Source organism: Pimephales promelas, chromosome 1 (assembly GCF_988280905.1).
Source record: "Pimephales promelas chromosome 1, fPimPro1.hap1.1, whole genome shotgun sequence".
Classification (NCBI taxonomy): Eukaryota; Metazoa; Chordata; class Actinopteri; order Cypriniformes; family Leuciscidae; genus Pimephales; species Pimephales promelas.
This window is the reverse complement of record NC_142769.1, coordinates 41,765,455-41,785,009: the sequence shown is the minus strand read 5'-3', so window position 1 is coordinate 41,785,009 and position 19,555 is coordinate 41,765,455. Positions and strand designations below refer to the sequence as shown.

The 19,555-nt window shown below is 36.6% G+C and overlaps 1 protein-coding gene across 2 annotated transcripts in view; it reads right to left on the bottom strand.

The window, feature by feature from the left end:
- cemip (cell migration inducing hyaluronidase 1) overlaps window positions 1–19,555 on the bottom strand; it is a 128,092-nt gene that overhangs the window by 61,168 nt on the left and 47,369 nt on the right. For both annotated transcript variants that reach the window (XM_039670194.2, XM_089129709.1), the window contains 3 exons: window positions 9,916–10,013; window positions 4,369–4,506; window positions 612–750 (listed from right to left, as the gene is read on the bottom strand). In XM_039670194.2, coding sequence (XP_039526128.2) covers window positions 612–750; window positions 4,369–4,506; window positions 9,916–9,970 — 332 coding nt within the window. In that variant the 5' untranslated portion in view covers window positions 9,971–10,013. The remainder of the gene's footprint in view (window positions 1–611; window positions 751–4,368; window positions 4,507–9,915; window positions 10,014–19,555) is intronic.

The window sequence follows — 19,555 nt, the reverse complement described above, 5'->3', positions numbered from 1 at the left end:
CCAACAACCTAAATCATGGCAATTTTTACAATTATGCTATAAAAAAAAAAAAAAACGACAGAAGGCATGTAGTCGATTGTGTGCAACTAACACAGTCTCATCCCAAAAAGTCATATAACTGACGTCTTGGGACGTCTTTTGACCATACGTCAATATCCGCCTTTTTAGGGCCCCCTTAAACGTCGGTAGATGGCGATCCCGGGCCGTCATACAACTGACGCTTTACCTTTAACGTCAGTTAGGTGACGGGTTAGGTTTAGGGTTAGGTTTAGGTATGGGGTAGAGTTAGGATCCCATAATCTCATCTATCGACGTTTAAGGGGGCCCTAAAAAGGCGAATATTGACGTATGGTCAAAAGACGTCCCAAAACGTCAGTTATATGACGTCTTGGGATGAGACCGGGTTGGTGCAACAGATTTTTTAACAAAGTCATCAATCACATTGATAATTTAGAGGGTTTAGAAATGTATGTATCAATCATGTTTATATATTGTGCTCAAAACAGATCTAACACATTTGTATCCGTTAAAATTCTCCTCCAAAACTTTCTTTACTCTGTAAGTGCCCTTATGAAGACTGTAGGATGATTTTTCAAAGATTATATTCATACCTGCCAAAGAGAGAGATGGTGAGGTTGCCTTTGTAAGGGCATTCTGGACTCCCGATGTGAAGTTCGCCCTTGTTCCCGATGAGAATGTGCCTAGCCCGCAGAATAATGGGTCGATTGGAATCGGCTATCACAAGCTTCCCTAAAAAGAGCAAAATAATTTCAACCAATGAGCATGCAGGATATTTTCCAACTTCAAGTCTAGTTCTAAGTCTTCTGTATGTTTGACTTGATTTCTAGTACAAACACAGCTGACAGGGAACATTGAATTTAAGCTAACGTTCTGGGCATGTTTCTCTCAAAGTTATGGACAAACGTTATGCCAGTAACATTAATAGAATGTTCATTCAAAGTTATCTAGTCTTTATTAATGTTCTTAAAATGTTAGCACAAAAAATATTATTTACAGATCAGTTTATGGAATGCTTTTACCTGAAATGTTCAGTTGCTGAAAGTTGGATGTACATATTTCAAAACGTTTAGGGAACATTCAAAAGTAACATTCCCACAATGTTTGCAATATAAAAAAAATTATAATAATGTTCGAAAGACCAAGAAAATGTTTTTAAAACGTTTACAAAACTAGACGAGAACATTCTTTTTTATAACTTAGTGGGAACATATTTAAATATTCTCAGAGCAATTTTGTGCACTGGAAATATCTAAATATTAAATTGAGATACATTTTCTAAAAATGTATAAATTTACAAAAAATTTACAAAAAGTTTACTAAAAATTTTGTAAAAATGTAAAAATTATATTATTAATAAATTATGATAACATATCTGTTTTTTTCACATTGCTTAAACTCATTCAAATAAGTTAAGCAATTTTCAATTTTTTATGTTATTCTAGATTCAACTTTTTAAAGTTAGTTTAATGTAATTTAAGTCGAAACGGCATAAACATCCAAGTTGATTGTACTTAAAAATTTAAGACACAAATTTAGCTTTTACAGTGTTGAGACAAAATAACTGAAGATATTAAATTAAGTGAGTTTAACCTTAAAATTTTAAAAGGTGAATGTTATTTCACCAACAGTTTTCTTAGGTTAGGGTTTAGGGGTGTGGAAAGGGTTATGACTAAATTATTGGACAGAAATGATGTTCCAGAATCAACAAAATATGCTGATCCAGAAAATGCCTTATTTGGCAAAATCACGGTGACCCGAAAAAAAATATGTTAAATTAAACTTGAATGAAACTTCTTTGAATTAAAGGTAAGGGTAGGCAAGTTAGCTTTGAATGCAAGTGATTCCACCCTCCCTTCAGGGCGTCTCCAAAGCCAAGCCTTCTAACACAGTAGAGTCTGCAAAGCATCACGAGACGAGAGAAGGCGTTAAATACCTTTCTCAAAGCACTTAACATTACAATATATGACCATGAACAACTTAAATGAGCACTGACCTGTACCATTAGGACGAATGCAATGATTATGGTCCCCTTCCACAGACAAATTACATTTAAAGGGTTAGTTCACCCAAAAATGAAAATTCTGTCAGTATTTACTCACCCTCATGTTGTTCCAACCCCGTAAGACCTTCGTTCATCTTCGGAACACAAATTAAGATATTTAGGATATTAAAATCGCTCCTGCATACAGTCCATAGGCTTCTTGAGGGACTGGCTCCTGCTGTCCTCGAAAAGTCATTAAAGACATCGTTAAAATAGTCCAAGTGACTACAGGGGCTCAATCTTAAGTTTATCAAACGACGAGAACACTTTTGTGCGCAAAAAAACAACAAAAATAACGACTTTATTTCAACTATTCACTTCCTTCTCCATAAGCCTATAGTCCGTTAACGTAGTGTGATTGCGTAGAGCTAAGTCACACGTAGGCTCACTATAGACGAATCCGACGAGCGTTCTGTGTAGGCTGCCATCTTGTGGCGACGCCATTACTGAGCTGTTACACAGGCATAGACATATGCACCGGTATGTAAACAAACCTCGGTGATAACGCGAACGCACCCTCGATGACATACAGCCAGGCAGAATGACTTGTTGGTTTGATCTGTGACTGCAGTGGCCTCCAGTCACAGATGAAGGTACAAACGATCTTACAGATTAACGTTATTTATGAAAATAGCTTGGAAAGCTAGCTAGGCTAACGTTTGCTAACGAGGAAACTATAAAAAGATCTGTCCATTTGGCAACAATAAATAAATAAATGAATGAAATCAAATAAACAAATTCATGTTTTTCATTTGTGTCCATTATTTATCTCATTTTCACATTGCAACAGGCAAGGGTAAGGTAACGTTACAGCTAGAAAGTATACATAATATCGACCAATTAGTGTTTTTAAACCATGGAAAGAGGTCAATATAACAGCAGGAAAACAATTATGTCACATAACGTTACATTTAGCTCAGGAAAGCCATTTAATGACCATAGCATGTTAATTGAATAGAAAAAATAGCAAGAGAGGAGATTTTGCTGATCACTATATCACATATTTATTATATTTTTTTTTTACTTATGTCATTAAATAATTGTTATTATACGCGAATGTCCACGTCTTGTACTCGCCCAGGAAATCTGTAAACCGTACGGCACCAGACAGGGGCACTCGACCCGGGGTATTCACAATGTTTTCTCTTCAAAATCGAAATTTTACTGCCACCATTGAAACAATTTATAACGGAAACTGTTTACCCACTCGACATTATACAAGGGATAACGTTGTAACGTTAGTGACAGTCGTAAATCGCGGGCTGTTTATTCCAGTGGACGCAAGTTGCAACTAAAACAATAGGAGGCAATGGCGCAACGCTACCCAGCAACAGCTCAGTAATGGCGCCCCGCTTACTTCCGGTAGTTTCGCCGGATTCGTCTATTGGCCGACGCTGGTCATGTGTGTGATGCGTGTGACGTACAATAACAGAAGCTTACGCTATTAAACTAGTTACCTGACTCGCGCAGAGGGAGAAATAAACGAATAGTTGAAATAAAGTCGTTATTTTTGTTGTTTTTTTTGCGCACAAAAGTGTTCTCGTCGTTTGATAAACTTAAGATTGAGCCCCTGTAGTCACTTGGACTATTTTAACGATGTCTTTTATGACTTTTCGGGGACGGCAAGAGCCAGTCCCTCAAGAAGCCTATGGACTGTATGCAGGAGCGATCTTAATAATCTTAAATATCTTAATTTGTGTTCCGAAGATGAACGAAGGTCTTACGGGGTTGGAACAACATGAGGGTGAGTAAATACTGACAGAATTTTCATTTTTTGGGTGAACTAACCCTTTAATACATTTAGACCACTTAACTTAGTGATTGTTATCAGTGTGTGAAGAGACTTTCAACCAGCATCACAAAAATTGTTTCTGGAACAAATCACCTACCCTGCCTTTAAGTTTATTTTTCTGACCCCATTGACAGATGTTTGTTCTTGTTTCTTGTCAAACAAAAATTTCACTTAATTTGGATAATTGTTATAGGCTTTGAATCTGGTCATTTTGCCTCTCAAGTAAATTGATCTTGATTTAAGAATGAAAAACAGTAAGGAAAACAGTAATTTATAGTGTAGTTTATAACAGAAATCCATTTTTGCAGTGAATGTTATCTGGCAGGGAATATGATGGAATTTCCCCATCAACCTCCAGAATATCACACGCTCAGGGCGATACATCTGAAATGTGTTTTGATTTAAGCCTGTCATAGCTCATGTCAAGTTTTGCCTTCATCGTGAAGGATGTAAATCTTTGTGGCACTTTAATGCTGTGGAGAAGTTTGAAAGAGGTTTTATTGGGAAGCTGTACCTCCGTTGAGGATCTCGATGGAATGGACGGTCGCAGAGGAGGTGAGGACGACTTTGCGACCGTAGCCGATGGTGACTCTGTGGGCTTCATTGTGACCGGGGGTCCAGGGTTGTAGACCAGGCAGCTTATCTGGACAAACTGGAAAATATACACTCTTAGAAAAAAGGGTTCATTGGTGTTCTATATATGAAGCATAGGGTGCTTTTCTTTACTCAACTCCAAAGAACCTGTCAGGTCAGGGTTCGGGTTAGTAGAACAAGTTGCATGCACTTGCAAAGTTACTTATAGTAAGCAGAATGTCTGTTGTGGAGCATTAAAATATCAAGATATTACAAATTAAAGTGTTACCCAAGTTACACTACATGTTTAGCAAAATTTAAAGGGCTCTATATATAATGAGATTTCTTTTTAAAAGCTTAATGAAAACATAACTTTCAAAAGTCACAAAGGTTCAAAATGTCAAAAAAGTGTCACAAAAATATGTGATGTTGCAAAGAAACAAAATTTAAATGAAACAAACCTTTTAAGACGTCAATATGCATGACCTATATATCTGAGATGACTAAAAAATGACCATGATAACCCTTAAATTAATCTGCTATTACTCAGTTGATAAAAGTAAGTGAAGGGTTCAACCGCAGGCGGATGTTTTTGACTTTTTAAGTGTCATCCCATATTAAAAGAGCCTCATACTTTCCTTTAATGCTGTAAAAACCTCTGAAAAGCCACGCACTTGATTTGAATACACACGGTGCATCTCGAGAACCAGAGGAGCTGAGAACTATCATCATGTGCATTTCCATATCTTTGCTTTGAAAGGAGAGTAAAGGGCTTCACTGAGCTTTCTAATGCGTTTCTTTATGTGTTACAAAAAGTCATGCAACAAAAATAATGACAGTAATGATCACTCAGAGGAAAGGTTTATGGCACAGGAGACTTTGGGGTGTCAGGTTTATTTAGGTTTCAACTTTTTTTTTTTTTATCTCCACACATTCAGAAGAAATAAAAATAGATACAAATTGTTGGCATTTGCTGAGTATATAGTTTATTCTCAAAAATAAAAAAAAACTATTTATATAAATAAATACGCTTATATTGAATTTAAATATAGAATTAAATTAGTTTTAGTTTATTTAATTAACAATATCAACACTAAGAAACTTTTTTTGTAATTAAATAAAGATTAAATAAAATAATGTACAGCTATTTCAAACAACACAGAATTTTATGGTGGAAAAGATGCCTTGGAAAATAACCGAATTAAGTTAGTTTAAGTACTAAAATTACTAAATTTGAACCTGGAATAAAATAAAATAATGCTAAACAGTTGTACTTTAAGGGATAGTTCACCCAAAAATGAAAATTATCCCATAATTTACTCACCCACATATGGCTTTCAGCACAACACAATCAGAGTTATATTAAAAAAATGATTGGTAACAATTTATTTGAATGGGGTGTGCATAAGACTGACATGACACCTTCATAATAATGACATGACAACTTGACTTAAACCAGCATAACAGAATAACCTGTCAGTGTCTTGGTTATGACAACTTGACATTACCAAGACAACAAAAATTGTCATAAATATGTCATAAACATGACAGCAGAAGAAACCACTTTGCTTTGTGGGTTAACATTACATTAAACTGTCATGTGGTTGGTTTTGACATTGACTGTCATAAGGCCATTATAACTGTGCCATGAATATTTTTCTTGCAGTGGTACACATTGAATTTGTCATTAAAATGTTATTTATGGCCTCATGTCAGCCAATCTCAAAACCAACCACCTGACAGTTTAATGTAATGTTAACCCATAAAGCTAAGTGGTTTAAGTTAAAAACCACTTACAAGATAATGAATCAGCTATGTCATGTTAATGACATGTTTATGACAGGTTGTGTTGTCTTAGTAATGTCAAGTTGTCATGACGAAGACACCGACAAGTTATGATGTATTGTTTTATGTCAAGGTGTCAATACTGTAACAAAGACATCTCAAACAATGTCATATTTGCATTAAAAATGTCACAATTGAGCGAATGACACTTATTGACAGTTGTCATAAACATGCATGAAACCTCCTTCATAGTCAAGACATAAGTCATGTCATGATTATAAAGGTGTTATGTCAGTCTTATGCACACCCATTCAAGTAAAGGGTTACCAAAATTTTATAATGTGATTGAATAGTAACTGAGATTTTGAAGCCCAAAAATCTATACAGCTCCAGATGGTTAATAAAGGCCTTCTGTAGTGAAGCAATGCGGGTTTTTAAAGAAAAATATCCATATTTACAACTTTATAAACTAGAATCACTGGCTTCCGTATACACGAGTCGAGCTCTGACGGAAGAGTGACCTCTGACCCGACGCATGACGCATTGACAAACGCCGAAGTGCAGAGTTTAGAGTGAAACAAAATACCGGTCATGAATTAGAAATCTAAAACGAGAATGTTTAAAGAGAATTGTTGGAGGAGCCCTATTTGTTTGTTTGAACCGTGAAAGGCATCTACTCTCACCTAGTTTATAAAGTTGTAAACCCATCACTTCACCTCAGAAGGCTTTTATAAACCCCCGGGAGCCATTTACTTTTATGATGGATGGATGGATGCTCTCTTTTGGGCTTGAAAATCTCAGTTTACAATTCACTCCCATCATAAAGCTAGAGCCAGGATATTTTTAAACATAACTCAGATTGTGTTCTGCTGAAAGAAGAAAACTATAGGATGGCTTGTGGGTGAATCGTCATTTTTGGATGAACAAACCCTTAAGAAAAATACACAATGCTCGTATAGTCCACAAAGTTTTGGTATTAAATTATTTGAAAGTACTTCTTTTCAACATTTATCTTTAATTTGTTGAACATCTCTGATCGATTTTTTGGGCAAACTTGTTGCAGTGCCTTATAATGTTGTTTTCAAAGGGTTTAAGAACCACACCTCAAAAATATAAACATCACAGGTAAAAGCCCATTTTGCAAAATATGAATGAACTATTCTCTTTTATATAAAAAACAAAAGATAGCTAGCTAAAGGGATAGGCAATGAAAGAACAACAAAGGAACTATTAGATAAAGCGTGCCTTTAATAAATGATCCTATTCATCCTGGTCTCAGCTCTCCGAGAAGAAAAAAATCAAAGAAAACACAACAGCCTGTCATTTCAAACAAACGCTTTTATGTGACCACTAACTAGCTGTCCTGCAGTGATACATTAATCTCATCGCCAGCTTTTACCATCTACAGAACAAATACCGCGAAACAAAATTGCGGAAAGCCATCACGCTTTGTGTCGTCAACAAAAAGCTCTTCAAATGCAGATTTTCCCCAAAGGAATCCACAAGCAGATGAGAGCAGTGCTGGAAATACCACAGACCCAAAAGAATGATCCTACTCTAAATGCACAACAAAAACATGTTTTCGCACAGATTTGGGCATTATGACCATCTACTGTAGAATATATTCATTTGACTTTCAGTGTAGAAGGCCATGTTGCTTTTTTATAATTCCAACTACAAGGTCTTAAAGCATGCGGCTTTGGCTTTGTTAAATTACAGTGAAGCTACTTTGCTGTTGAAAGGAGCAGAAATGCACTACATTTGCAGGCCTGTAAAGACATGGATTGTACTGTTGAGTCTTGGCTGAAAAAACTGAGTTAAGAGTTTGCTGGATTAGAATGAAAAACAGCAAAAAGTCTCAAATGGCTTCTGTGGGTTTGAAAAACTAAATCCAAGAGCCTTGTTCTGTCAGGGGGTCTCTCTCTGTCGGACGGATTAAGTTGAGACTGAAAGGACGTCGGTATATGTTGGATGGGTACATGCTATACGTAATCTCTGATAATGAAAATCAGGCAATGTCACAATTCAAAGTGAAGTTAAGAGGACAGCAGAAAACAGACGGATGATGGTTAGAAAGGGCAATTAAAAATATAAGGGGAGTGAAATTGCAAGGAATGCTAAAACAAAATATATGAAATGTTGCTGCTTATGTAATATGTCCGAAACCTGAGGATTTCAAATGATCCTTAATGCTTAAAGGGATAGTTCACCTAAAAATAAAAATTCTGTCAGTATTTACTCACCTTCATGTTGTTCCAACCCCGTAAGACCTTCGTTCATCTTTGGAACATGAATTAAGATATTTTTGATGAAATTTGAGAGCTGGATTACTCCTCCATACTAGTTCCAAGGCGTCTTGAGGGATTGAAACTTGCCGGCCTCGAAAAGTTATTAAATACATTGTTAAAATAGTCCAAGTGACTACAGGGGCTCAATCTTAAGTTTATCAAGTGATGAGAACACTTTTTCTGCGCAAAAACAAACATAAATAAGGACTTTATTTCAACTATTAATTTCCTTCTCTTTGCACTGTAGTCAGTTAAACTAGTGTAATTGCGTATGATCTGTTGTTGTACGTCACACGCATCACACACATGACCAGCGTCGGCCAATAGTGAGCTTACGTGTGACGTTGCTCTATGCTATCACGCTACGTTAACTGACTAGAGGCCCATAGAGAAGGAAGTGAATATTTTAAATAAAGTTGTTATTTATGTTTGTTTATGCGCACAACAAGTATTCTCGTCACTTGATAAAATTTAAGATTGAGGGACTGTAGTCACTTGGACTATTTTAACGATGTCTTCACTAACTTTTCGAGGCCGGCAAGTTTCAATCCCTCAAGAAGCCTATGGACTAGTATGGAGGAGTGAGACAGCTCTCAGATTTCATCAAAAATATCTTAATTCATGTTCCGAAGATGAACGAAGGTCTTACGGGGTTGGAACTTGGATTTTGCAGCAACATTTAATATATTTTGTTTTAGCATTCCTTGGAATTTCGCTCCCCTAATATTTTTAATTACCCTTTCTAACCATCATCCATCTGTTTTCTGCTGTCCTCTTAACTTCATTTTGAATTGTGACATTGCCTGATTTTCAGTATCAGAGATTATAGCATGTACCCATCCAACATATACCAACGTCCTTTCAGTCTCAACTTAATCCGTCCGACAGAGAGAGACCCCATGACTTAGAGTCTTGTTATAGAACAAGGCTCTTGGATTTAGTTTTTCAAACCCACAGAAGCCATTTGAGACTTTTTGCTGTTTTTTTTTTTTATATTTTGTTCCATTTCATTCAAAGTACACATCATGCTTTCAAAGTATGATGAACTCTTGTTTTTTAAAGATAAAAAATTAATTCCTTACTATATTATTTTTATGTTTTACTCATTATTTAATTTTATTAAAAGTTGACTACATGCTTTCAAAATGCATTGAACTCTTGTATTCCAAATATAAAAAAATAATTCCTTATTACCCATTTTATTTTATATTTTTCATTGAATTCAATCTTTTGTTGTATTTAATATTTTATTTTATTCAAAGAATACTTTGCTTACAAAGTACTATGGACTCTTATATAACCCCTTTTATTTATTATTCTCTTTTTTATTATTTAATATTTTATTCAATTAGTCATACTATCAAAGCACTTTTCAACAAAACTAATACATCAGAGCATGAAAGACAGAAACTCACCAGCCTGAGCAATGTGAAGAACAGCTACTACAGTAAAAGCAACACAGATCTTCATTTTCAGTATTGTTGGTTTGGTCCAGAATTCAAAGGCACCTCACCTACAACACAAAACACAAAAATCAAATAATTACTAAAGATAAAGCGTGTCATTTCTGTGCCATTTTCAAAGTCTCCACCATTGGTCGGCAAAACAGATTCTGAAAGAGTTGAATTATTCACATTTTACAGGGTGAATCAACCTACAAAAGTCAGAGTATTTTCACCACCAAATTGTTTTTTACACACATCATCTTCAACATGCTTATTTATTCTGGGCACACATGGCACTATGACCAGTTGAAGTGAAAAAATGTCATTGAGCGTGTGCGGCGTTGCCATAGAAACGAGCGAACGATTTTGTCAGTTTTCCAGAATCTGAATGTGGTGGACCCCAGTTTTGCATTCCTTTGAAACTTGTGAGATCTGAAGGTTACGTGGTTATTTTCAAAGAGATTACAAGAGCACCAGCAATATGACTTGAACCTCCATAAAGGATCAAAGGCTCAGAGGGGCCGATGGCTCAGGTACTGACTCGCTAATAGTGTGCTTGTTCAAATGCAGTTATATAAAGACGTTACATAACCGATATAGACCTACCCGGGATCCTGTATCCTGGTTTCGGTATTGCAGACCCCAGCTATGCTTGACAAACCAATTATATGACAAGGAAAGAGACATGACAATGCTTCCTTTGACTAAAGTATGTCATTTTCAAAGCTAAAATGTTTTCCTGCACATAAAAGCCGTTTCTAAGGCTGCAAAATCAGTCGAAATCAACGGTTATTACTGTTTTTATCTCTTCTGTATTTGATTTTCTGAGCTGGAATTATCATGTCGGGATGCTTATTAGCACTGCCAATCCGCCCCGAGGCATGATGGCCTCGTTGTCCCAAAGTAACAGTTGCATCATGACCTGTCCAATGTGTCAAGTCTGCAATGTAATACTTCGGATCAGTGTAGCTTGAGATTCTATTGCTGTCTTTGTTATATATTGAGGGATAATGGTCTACAACTGCCAACTTCTCGTCATATCATCATCCTTTCTCATTGGGGTCTGTGCAAAGGATTGTGGAAATATTACAAAAATTGTTCGTCTGGTTGTTTATTTTATTAAATGGCAATGCATGTGATTTTTCCTTGCATACACATGGACAACAACTTCAATTTCAGGCTGTTTCCCATTCAAAGCTTTCATATGACTCCAGAAGGGTGCATGGATAATGAAAGAAGTTAAATTTTTTGGGGGGGTGCACTATTCCTTTAGGATTAGAGCGCATCTGATAGCACAGCAGGAAATATAATGTGTCTCACAGCAATGCCTGCGACCGCGCTGGCAATAACAGGGTGAAAAATGAAAACACAAGCCTGTGGTGAATGGAGTGGAAGTTTATTTGAATCTTCAGTATGATCCACATGGGTCATTTATTACGATCAGATGTCGACTTGGTGCAACAGGAGCCGCATCGTCAGGCCAAACACACAGCCTTTCCCTTTAGATCCGAGATATGAGACCCTTCACATGAGACCTGTAAGAGAGAACAGGGGTCATTATTATAGATAAAACCCAAACAAAACAATACACCTTTGATTAATTTTATAGAAATTGATACTTTTGTGTAGAAAGGATGCAATAAATGTATCAAAATTAACTGTAAAGACATTAATGATGTTAAAAAAATGCAAATAAATTTTGTTCTGTTGAACTTTCTGTCCATCAAAGAAACCTGAAACAAATGTTTCAGGGCTTTCCACAAACAATTTAAGCAGCAAAATTTTCTTGAGTATCAAATCAGCATATTAGAATGTTTCTGAATGATAATGTGACACTGAAGACTGGAGTAATGATGCTGAGGATTTAGCTTTGCCACCATTGTAATAATATTTCACAAAAGACCTACACACACACACACATATATATATATATATATATGACTTTATATCTTGCTTATACTGTTTTAAAACATCTGACTTTGCATTTTAGAGTTTGTAAATCCATGTCCCACTGCGCAATTTGCCATTTCAAAATCACATTTAGATATGCAGCACACCGAGAGTAAATACTTTTTGCAGGTAAATAGATGTCTTGGGGTAGATCGACAAAAATAGCATCCCCTTCTCTTTCCCTGCAGTTAAAGTGTAAAAGTCAGCAGACCACGGACTGCTCCTTTGCTTTCATCACACTGACTTTGTGCCCGGCGTGATGGGATTCTGTGAAAATCGACAGGGGAAAAAAAATCCCTTATTAGGTTTTCTAATGCACGAAGATTCCCTCGAGCCAAATACCACTAGATCTACAAGACTGAGGCATACTGAGCCATTCAAAGGTGACATGCATCTTTCATCACAGCTCAGCATGCATGTTCTTTTATTAAATGTGCATCAGTAACAATCACAATTTCTCTTTATTTAAGCACATTCTAATCTTCTGTCTACAGTATGTGTGTTATCAGTGGACTGGTTGTCTGAATGTTGCATGAAAACTCACAGATATATCTTTAGTTTCAGCCAGCTGGCCCATGATGTAATGCATACAGAATGACCATCTGAAGATAATATTACACAAACAATTAGCAGTGTTGCTAAATCAAGCATCATACTTATAGTTAGTGATATAAACAAACCACTTATATAAATTTGGGATGTAAGTCATCCATCACCATTTGTGCCAGTGGAAGGAAAACCAAGAAAGTGTTTATTTTATTACACTTTATCTATTTGTGTCTGTAGATTTCAATAACAGAACATATCTTAGGGTGTTTTTTCAAAATGAGTTTCTTCTTTCACTGAGCCAGAAATCTCCACTTCAACAGCACTTACATAGACTAAACTTTCCCATTTTATTCATATCTAGCTATAGCTATCTATGTTCTGGAGGTTTTGTTCCTATATCATTCGCATTATTTATACATTTTATTGCTAAACACATTTTTTCTATCCAGAATCTCTTCAGCAAAAAAAACTTTAAGAAACAATATTCAGATTTCTATTCTGGAAATGTATGCAAATGAGTGCATATTTAATTAGAAAGTGCTTCATTTACACATTTTAACATAACATTTCAGAACCGAATTGTCTTAATGTACTGTGATTAATCCACTTGGGAAAATTTGGTGATATTTATTAGTTCTAAATAATTATTTTTACTTTATTCATCTGTAGGATTTGGATAAAAGCATCTGCCGGATACATACATACAAATATAAATTATTTATTTGGTGGACAGATAAAGCAAGTGAAAAACAACCAAAGGAGGAGTCCAAGCCCTATCTAGAGAGCAGATATCATTGTAGACTTGAAGATGTGCGCATCTAGCAACCAAGAATGCCCCACAACACTTCACAGTTTTGCACAATAAGGCTTTTCCAGACAGTGAGATTCAGACTGCTCTTTCACTTCATGCCCTTTCAGACTTTACAAATCTCCAACCCTGAGAAAGTCTATTCCAAAACATTACATCACCATAGTAAAGACAAGCTTCGCTTAGATCCAGACTTCGCCTCTCGCCTTTACCTCCCAATGCTATCTGCGTTGAGACAAATATCTCAGTTCCTGGGCTGCCTATCTTCTTACAGAGACTGTTGCCCTCCGTGGCCCTCGCAGATAACACACTTCCACCCCTGTCCTTCATGTTGACCCCGTGCTATCAGCACTGAGCAAAAGAGCACAAGCAGAACTCACATGGAACAAAGTCTGCAGTCTCAGCTGCTCACGTGAGCGGGCAAGACGAGCAAAAGCCCTTTTTATGAGTCGTTTTCTCAGTGCTGCAGTAACAGTCATGATATGGCTGGAATGCTGCTGGAAATTCAATGAAGAAAAATGGTTGGTATTAGGTCTATCAATCAATTAAAATGAAATGAATTGAATCAAATGAAGATTAAATAATCAAATTAGTTGCATATATCAATGTGACAAGACAATAAGTATATATTGCAGATGAATTGAAATGGCTTTAGTTATATACCATCGAACAATGAATTCTATACTGGTCATTTTGCAGTCAAGATTGTCAACGCCAAAGCGACGTCTCCTTCAGAACACATGAACGCGCTACACGCTATTAACCTTAACTACCTCATATCACCAAATAATGAACGTAATCTTACAGAGTTCTTAAATGTACCCAGCCCATTCTCATCCCAAGATGTCATACAGTATACTGACGCTGCTTTTGACAATGCGTATACATCCAACACACATGGCACCCTTTAGCGTCAATATGAGACGCAGATATATATGGGCCAGAAGGCGCCTCCTAGTGGTCTAACCCGAACCCTACACCAGACCTAAACCTACCCATAACCGAAGCGTGTTATTGATGCTAAAGGGTGCCATGTGCCTTGGATGTATACGCATTGTCAAAGGCGTCACTGCATAGACATTGGAACAGGGGGGGCGGGAGGGGCGGCGTTTTATTTTCCGATATATGGTGACTCAAGCACTGATGGTTCAAGGAGCGGTCCATCAGTGCTTGAGTCACTATATATCGGAAAACATTTGGAATGGGTCAGACATAATTCTGACTTATTATGTTTTTTAAAAGAATTTCGCTTTTTATAAATTGTAATTCATTTTAATCAATGGTTTTAATCAACAAGTTGACTGGATAAATTTCGACATTTGCAGTAAAAACTTGAAATAAAAATTCTCAGAAAATGCATTTAATACCAATATATTGAAACGGTGCGCAACTCCGACAGATGTCTTGATATACCACATGACTTCTGCAGATTCAATTTACCATTGTTAGTGATGACATAGAAATGTCTGAGGACATGAACAGCTCAGTGTAGAACTAGGTACATATGTTGATAGGCTGGAAGGACATCTTATCATTGTATTCGGACCCAATGCAATCATTGGATCAAATTTATTTTTGTCCTAAGACTTCCTCAGAAGATATATGTATATGTTTTAATATTTAGACCACTTTTATTATTGATTGCTGTCAGGATGTGAAGAGAGATTCCAGGATAACAAAAAGTGTTCAAAAATGGCCTACCTTTAAGATAGCCTATATACATTTAAGGAGAACTCCGGTCAATTTTAACATTGAGCTATTTTTTTTGTACATTTGGAGTGCTCTCATTTGGACGTAATCTTCACAAATACATCTACCTTTGATAAAATATCAACTAGCTGTCACGTCTACAGCTGTACGATATATACGGCCATGCCGTCCGACACTACACTCTAAAAAATGCTGGGTTGTTTTAACCCAACTTTGGGTCAAATATGGACTAACCCAGCCGTTGGGTTAAATTTTTCCATTACATTTTTAACCCAACATTTCGGGTTTGTCCATATTTGACCCAAAATTGGGTTAAAACAACCCAGCATTTTTTAGAGTGTAACGTGAGTCCTGATCGGGGAGCACAAACAAGAGGATGGGAGGTTTTTCCTTTCCCTTTCATTACCCTGAAATATGTTTCAAACATACTGGCTGACGTTTACGGGAGCAAACAGGATTGACCCAGAGCAGCAGTAAAAGGAAACTTTACGAGTTTAGCGGGCCGCCATGCTCCACTTGCACTCCAAGAAAACACTGTAGATGAACTTCAGCAGGATAGTCAGATAGGAAAACTCCTCATTTATTTAATTGCAACATTCGGTTTTATAATCCAATGTTGCTGTGATGATGTAAGAAACATGCACAGTGGAAACCTGAACCACAAGCTTTTAATATATAAATGCAATTACCATAGCCTATAAAAGTCTTGGGACTACTGACTACGGTGGAGCAGATTAAAAGTCATTTCCATCAGCCTACTGGGTCAAACAGAGGCTCTCAGGCACATAAAAATGAGTCTCTTCGGGAAAAGTTGCTGACGTGACACCTTCAAGGAATAATTCATACAAAAGTGACAATTCTCTCATGATTTACCTACTCTCATGTCGCTTCAGAGCTGTTTGATTTTCTCAGAGAGTTTAACACAATGTTAAAGTAGCTTTTTTTTAACATACAATGACAATGACTAAAGCTCTAAACTGCAAAATTCACATAATAAAAGACAAGTTGTCTATATGAACTAGAAACAGACAGAAATGGACCAATATATATCAACGAGACAGCATTTTAAATATAATTCACATTTGCATATATTCAATATGCTGCATGAAGAGGTGCTTTTTTGACATAAATGATGTCCCCAGTTTGAATATGCAGAAGTAGTGTTGTTATGATACCAATACCAGTGCAATTTTACGATTCTTCTCAATTTCAACACCACAGCAAAACAATTTTTTTAGGTTCCTGCATCTCAAACAGCATTCGACTGCAGCGATGCATTGGTCATGGGGTTTGATTTCCAGGCAATGCATGAACTGATATAAAATGTTTACTTTGAATGCAATGTAAGTGGGTTTGAATAATGCGTAAATGTAAATAAAAATTATTTCTATGTTCCTGTAGCTAAAACAGCACCTGGCTAATTGATTCCTATAGCTAATGCAAAAACTGGGAATCAGACACATAAAATAAGTTTACTTTGAATGCAATGTTTGTCACTTTGAATAAAAGCATTTGCCAAATGCATTGGCTAAATGTTGCTATTTAATTATTATTATTATTAAAATGTTATTGCAAGCTATTATTATGCATTATTATGTACTATTATTTAAACAATGATAAATAAATATAAAAACCAACCGCATCTAGCTTTTAAGTATTTTTTTAATTGGCTAAACCTTGCTTCAAAACAGACAAATAAACAGTCGGAAACAAAACTGAAGAACAAAGCAAAAAATAAATAAAGACAAACAAAAGAACAAAGAGAGCTCTTGATGTTTTTTCAGAAATGTAACTGCAGAAGCTGATTAAAGCTTTTAAATGCATCCACGCAACAGTGAGCGATTATCTTTTTTTCTTGTTAGCGGTTTGATTATTTTTAATCTCATTACAGAGAGGATCATGTCTATTAGGGAGCATTTACACCTGATGCACAGATCAGTAATGACATATCAGATGTTTCGGGCCTATCTGTTTACATTCAGACATGAATGGCTGTTCACATTAATATCTTACCAAGATCAGCATATATGCCCTTTTAACTTGGTTTGCAATACCCATGCATTGGCCAGAGGGAAAAAAACCCAAATTTTTGTCAGAGAAGATGGGCTTACGCCGGCTCGTAAGCGAGCTGGGCTAAAGGTGCGACGGCCTCTAGGGTGATGAGCAGTGATGATTAATTCAATGAGAGCAGTGTTTGCGTGTGTGTGTGTGCTAACGGGAAGAGAGCGGAAGACGGTGAAGGTTATAGCCGCTCTCCGGGGGCCAGGGGGAATCTGAGCCTTCAGAAAGAGCTGGTGTTGAAAAAGCTATTTTTACAGCCTGCTCTCCAGGACTCTGTAATCCAGCTGAGACTGGGACGAGTTGCTGTGCTGACGGTGACAAGTACAAGAGAGAGTCTTTACTGCCAACACAGCACTGCACCTCTGACCCGAGACACCTCCCAAACTCATGGAGGTCAGTCACGGAGTGGGCACCTCACTTTGGAAAAGCAGCGTGAGGTGGAGGTCATCCTCAAAGGATTATTGAATCAGGTACTAATGAGGTTTGGGACAAGATGGTGGGGCTGATTAGATGGGGGAAGCTGCTTAAAACTTGTAGACCACCTTGGACAAGCATACAACCAGCTACCATTTAGCAAATTCATTACCAACCAAACAAAAACTATATAATTAAAAATTTTGCCTTGGCAAACTAAATGTTGAAAGTGAAGAACTAACATGACCAAATCTAAATCTGGAATAAAAATAAGTTAAAGTTAAATAGAAAAAAAAAAACTTAAATAAAAAGCACATAATTCAAATACTAAAATTAAAACATTAATCATTGTAATATCATATACACAACACTGAAGAAATTTTGCCTAAACTTAAAGGGTTAGTTCACCCAAAAATGAAAATTAAGTCATTAATTACTCACCCCCATGCTGTACCAACCCCGTAAGACCTTCGTTCGTCTTCGGAACACAAATTAAGATATTTTTGATTAAATTTGAGAGCTGTATAACTACCACATTGGCTCCTAAGGGACTGCCTCTTGACGGCCCAGAAAGTCAATGAAGAAAATGTTTAAATATCCCAAGTGACTACCGTGGCTCAACTATATGTTTATCAAGCGACGAGAATACTTTTTGTGCGAAAAAACAAACAAAAATAACGAGTTTATTCGACTATTTCTTTTCTTCCTTGAAGGCCAGAACGAGACTTCCTTAGATTTCCACGACGCATGCGCGAGATTTGCGATCTGAATACACCGCTTACACTACTTCAGATCGCAATTCTCGCGCATGCGTCGTGGAAATTTAGAAGGAAGTCTCGTTTTGGCCTACAAGGAAGAAAAGAAATAGTCGAATAAACTCGTTATTTTTGTTTGTTTTTTCGCACAAAAAGTATTCGCGTCGCTTGATAAACATATAGTTGAGCCACGGTAGTCACTTGGGATATTTAAACAATTTCTTCATTGACTTTTTGGGCCGTCAAGAGGCAGTCCCTTAGGAGCCAATGTGGTAGTTATACAGCTCTCAAATTTAATCAAAAATATCTTCATTTGTGTTCCGAAGACGAACGAAGGTCTTACGGGGTTGGTACAGCATGGGGGTGAGTAATTAATGACTTAATTTTCATTTTTGGGTGAACTAACCCTTTAAAGTTCTTTCATTTACTCCTTCAAAATAAAATAAAATTGCACAGAGACTCAAACGAATTGGTAAATCTTGACTCTCTGAACAAACCAATTCGATACAGTGAATCAGACTTTCCATGAGAGAAAATGAACTTTATGCATTAACTATTTCAGACACAGTGGCTTATGAATATCTCAAATCACCTTACATGCATGATGAGTTGTAAAGTGAATATCTGAACGAACAGTGAAGACGTGAATCTCGCCAGGTTTCCTTTCATCCGTTTAAAATATAAATCAAAACACATGCATCTATTTTTATTTGCATGGCAGTGGCTGGCAAATAAGAAAAAAGTTTAGCTGCTGCTAGTTCTTAATTTTCCGTCATTGATTTAACCTGCATGATGCAGCTAGTTTTGAAGCTAATTGAGCAATTGTGCATACTGTGCATAGGAGCCAATTTATGCTTCTGCCAGTGGGTGCTCACACTGCATTTTTTCTCTATGCGCAAAAGGTGCGTTTGCTGCATTCATTTCACAAAAAGTTATTCGAGTCTTGCTTAGAGAAAACCACGGACTGCATATTCATTACCAACCAAACAAAAACACATTTTTTCATGTTTCAATAAAACACGGTTGACTATACAGAAAGACAAACCTGCTACCTGACTAGAGAAAACCGAGAAAAAAATGCTGTTGACGTCCCCATTTGCCAAATAGGAAAACTTCAACACCCATAATGCACTGTGCACGTTGCCATCTATGGCCGCTCCCACCAGTCAGCTATGGATACTCTTACAAGGCTCAAATAGCCCCTTGCTTTAGTAGGAAATACTACTAGGCAAACTTTTAGTCATAAAGCTGTTGACTTGTAATGTTCACATGTATTCATACAGTAAACGTTAAGCGAGAGAGAGAGAGAAAAACATTACTTTTGATTTCCAGTGAATGATCCATCGAGTTGTAGGCAGCAGCT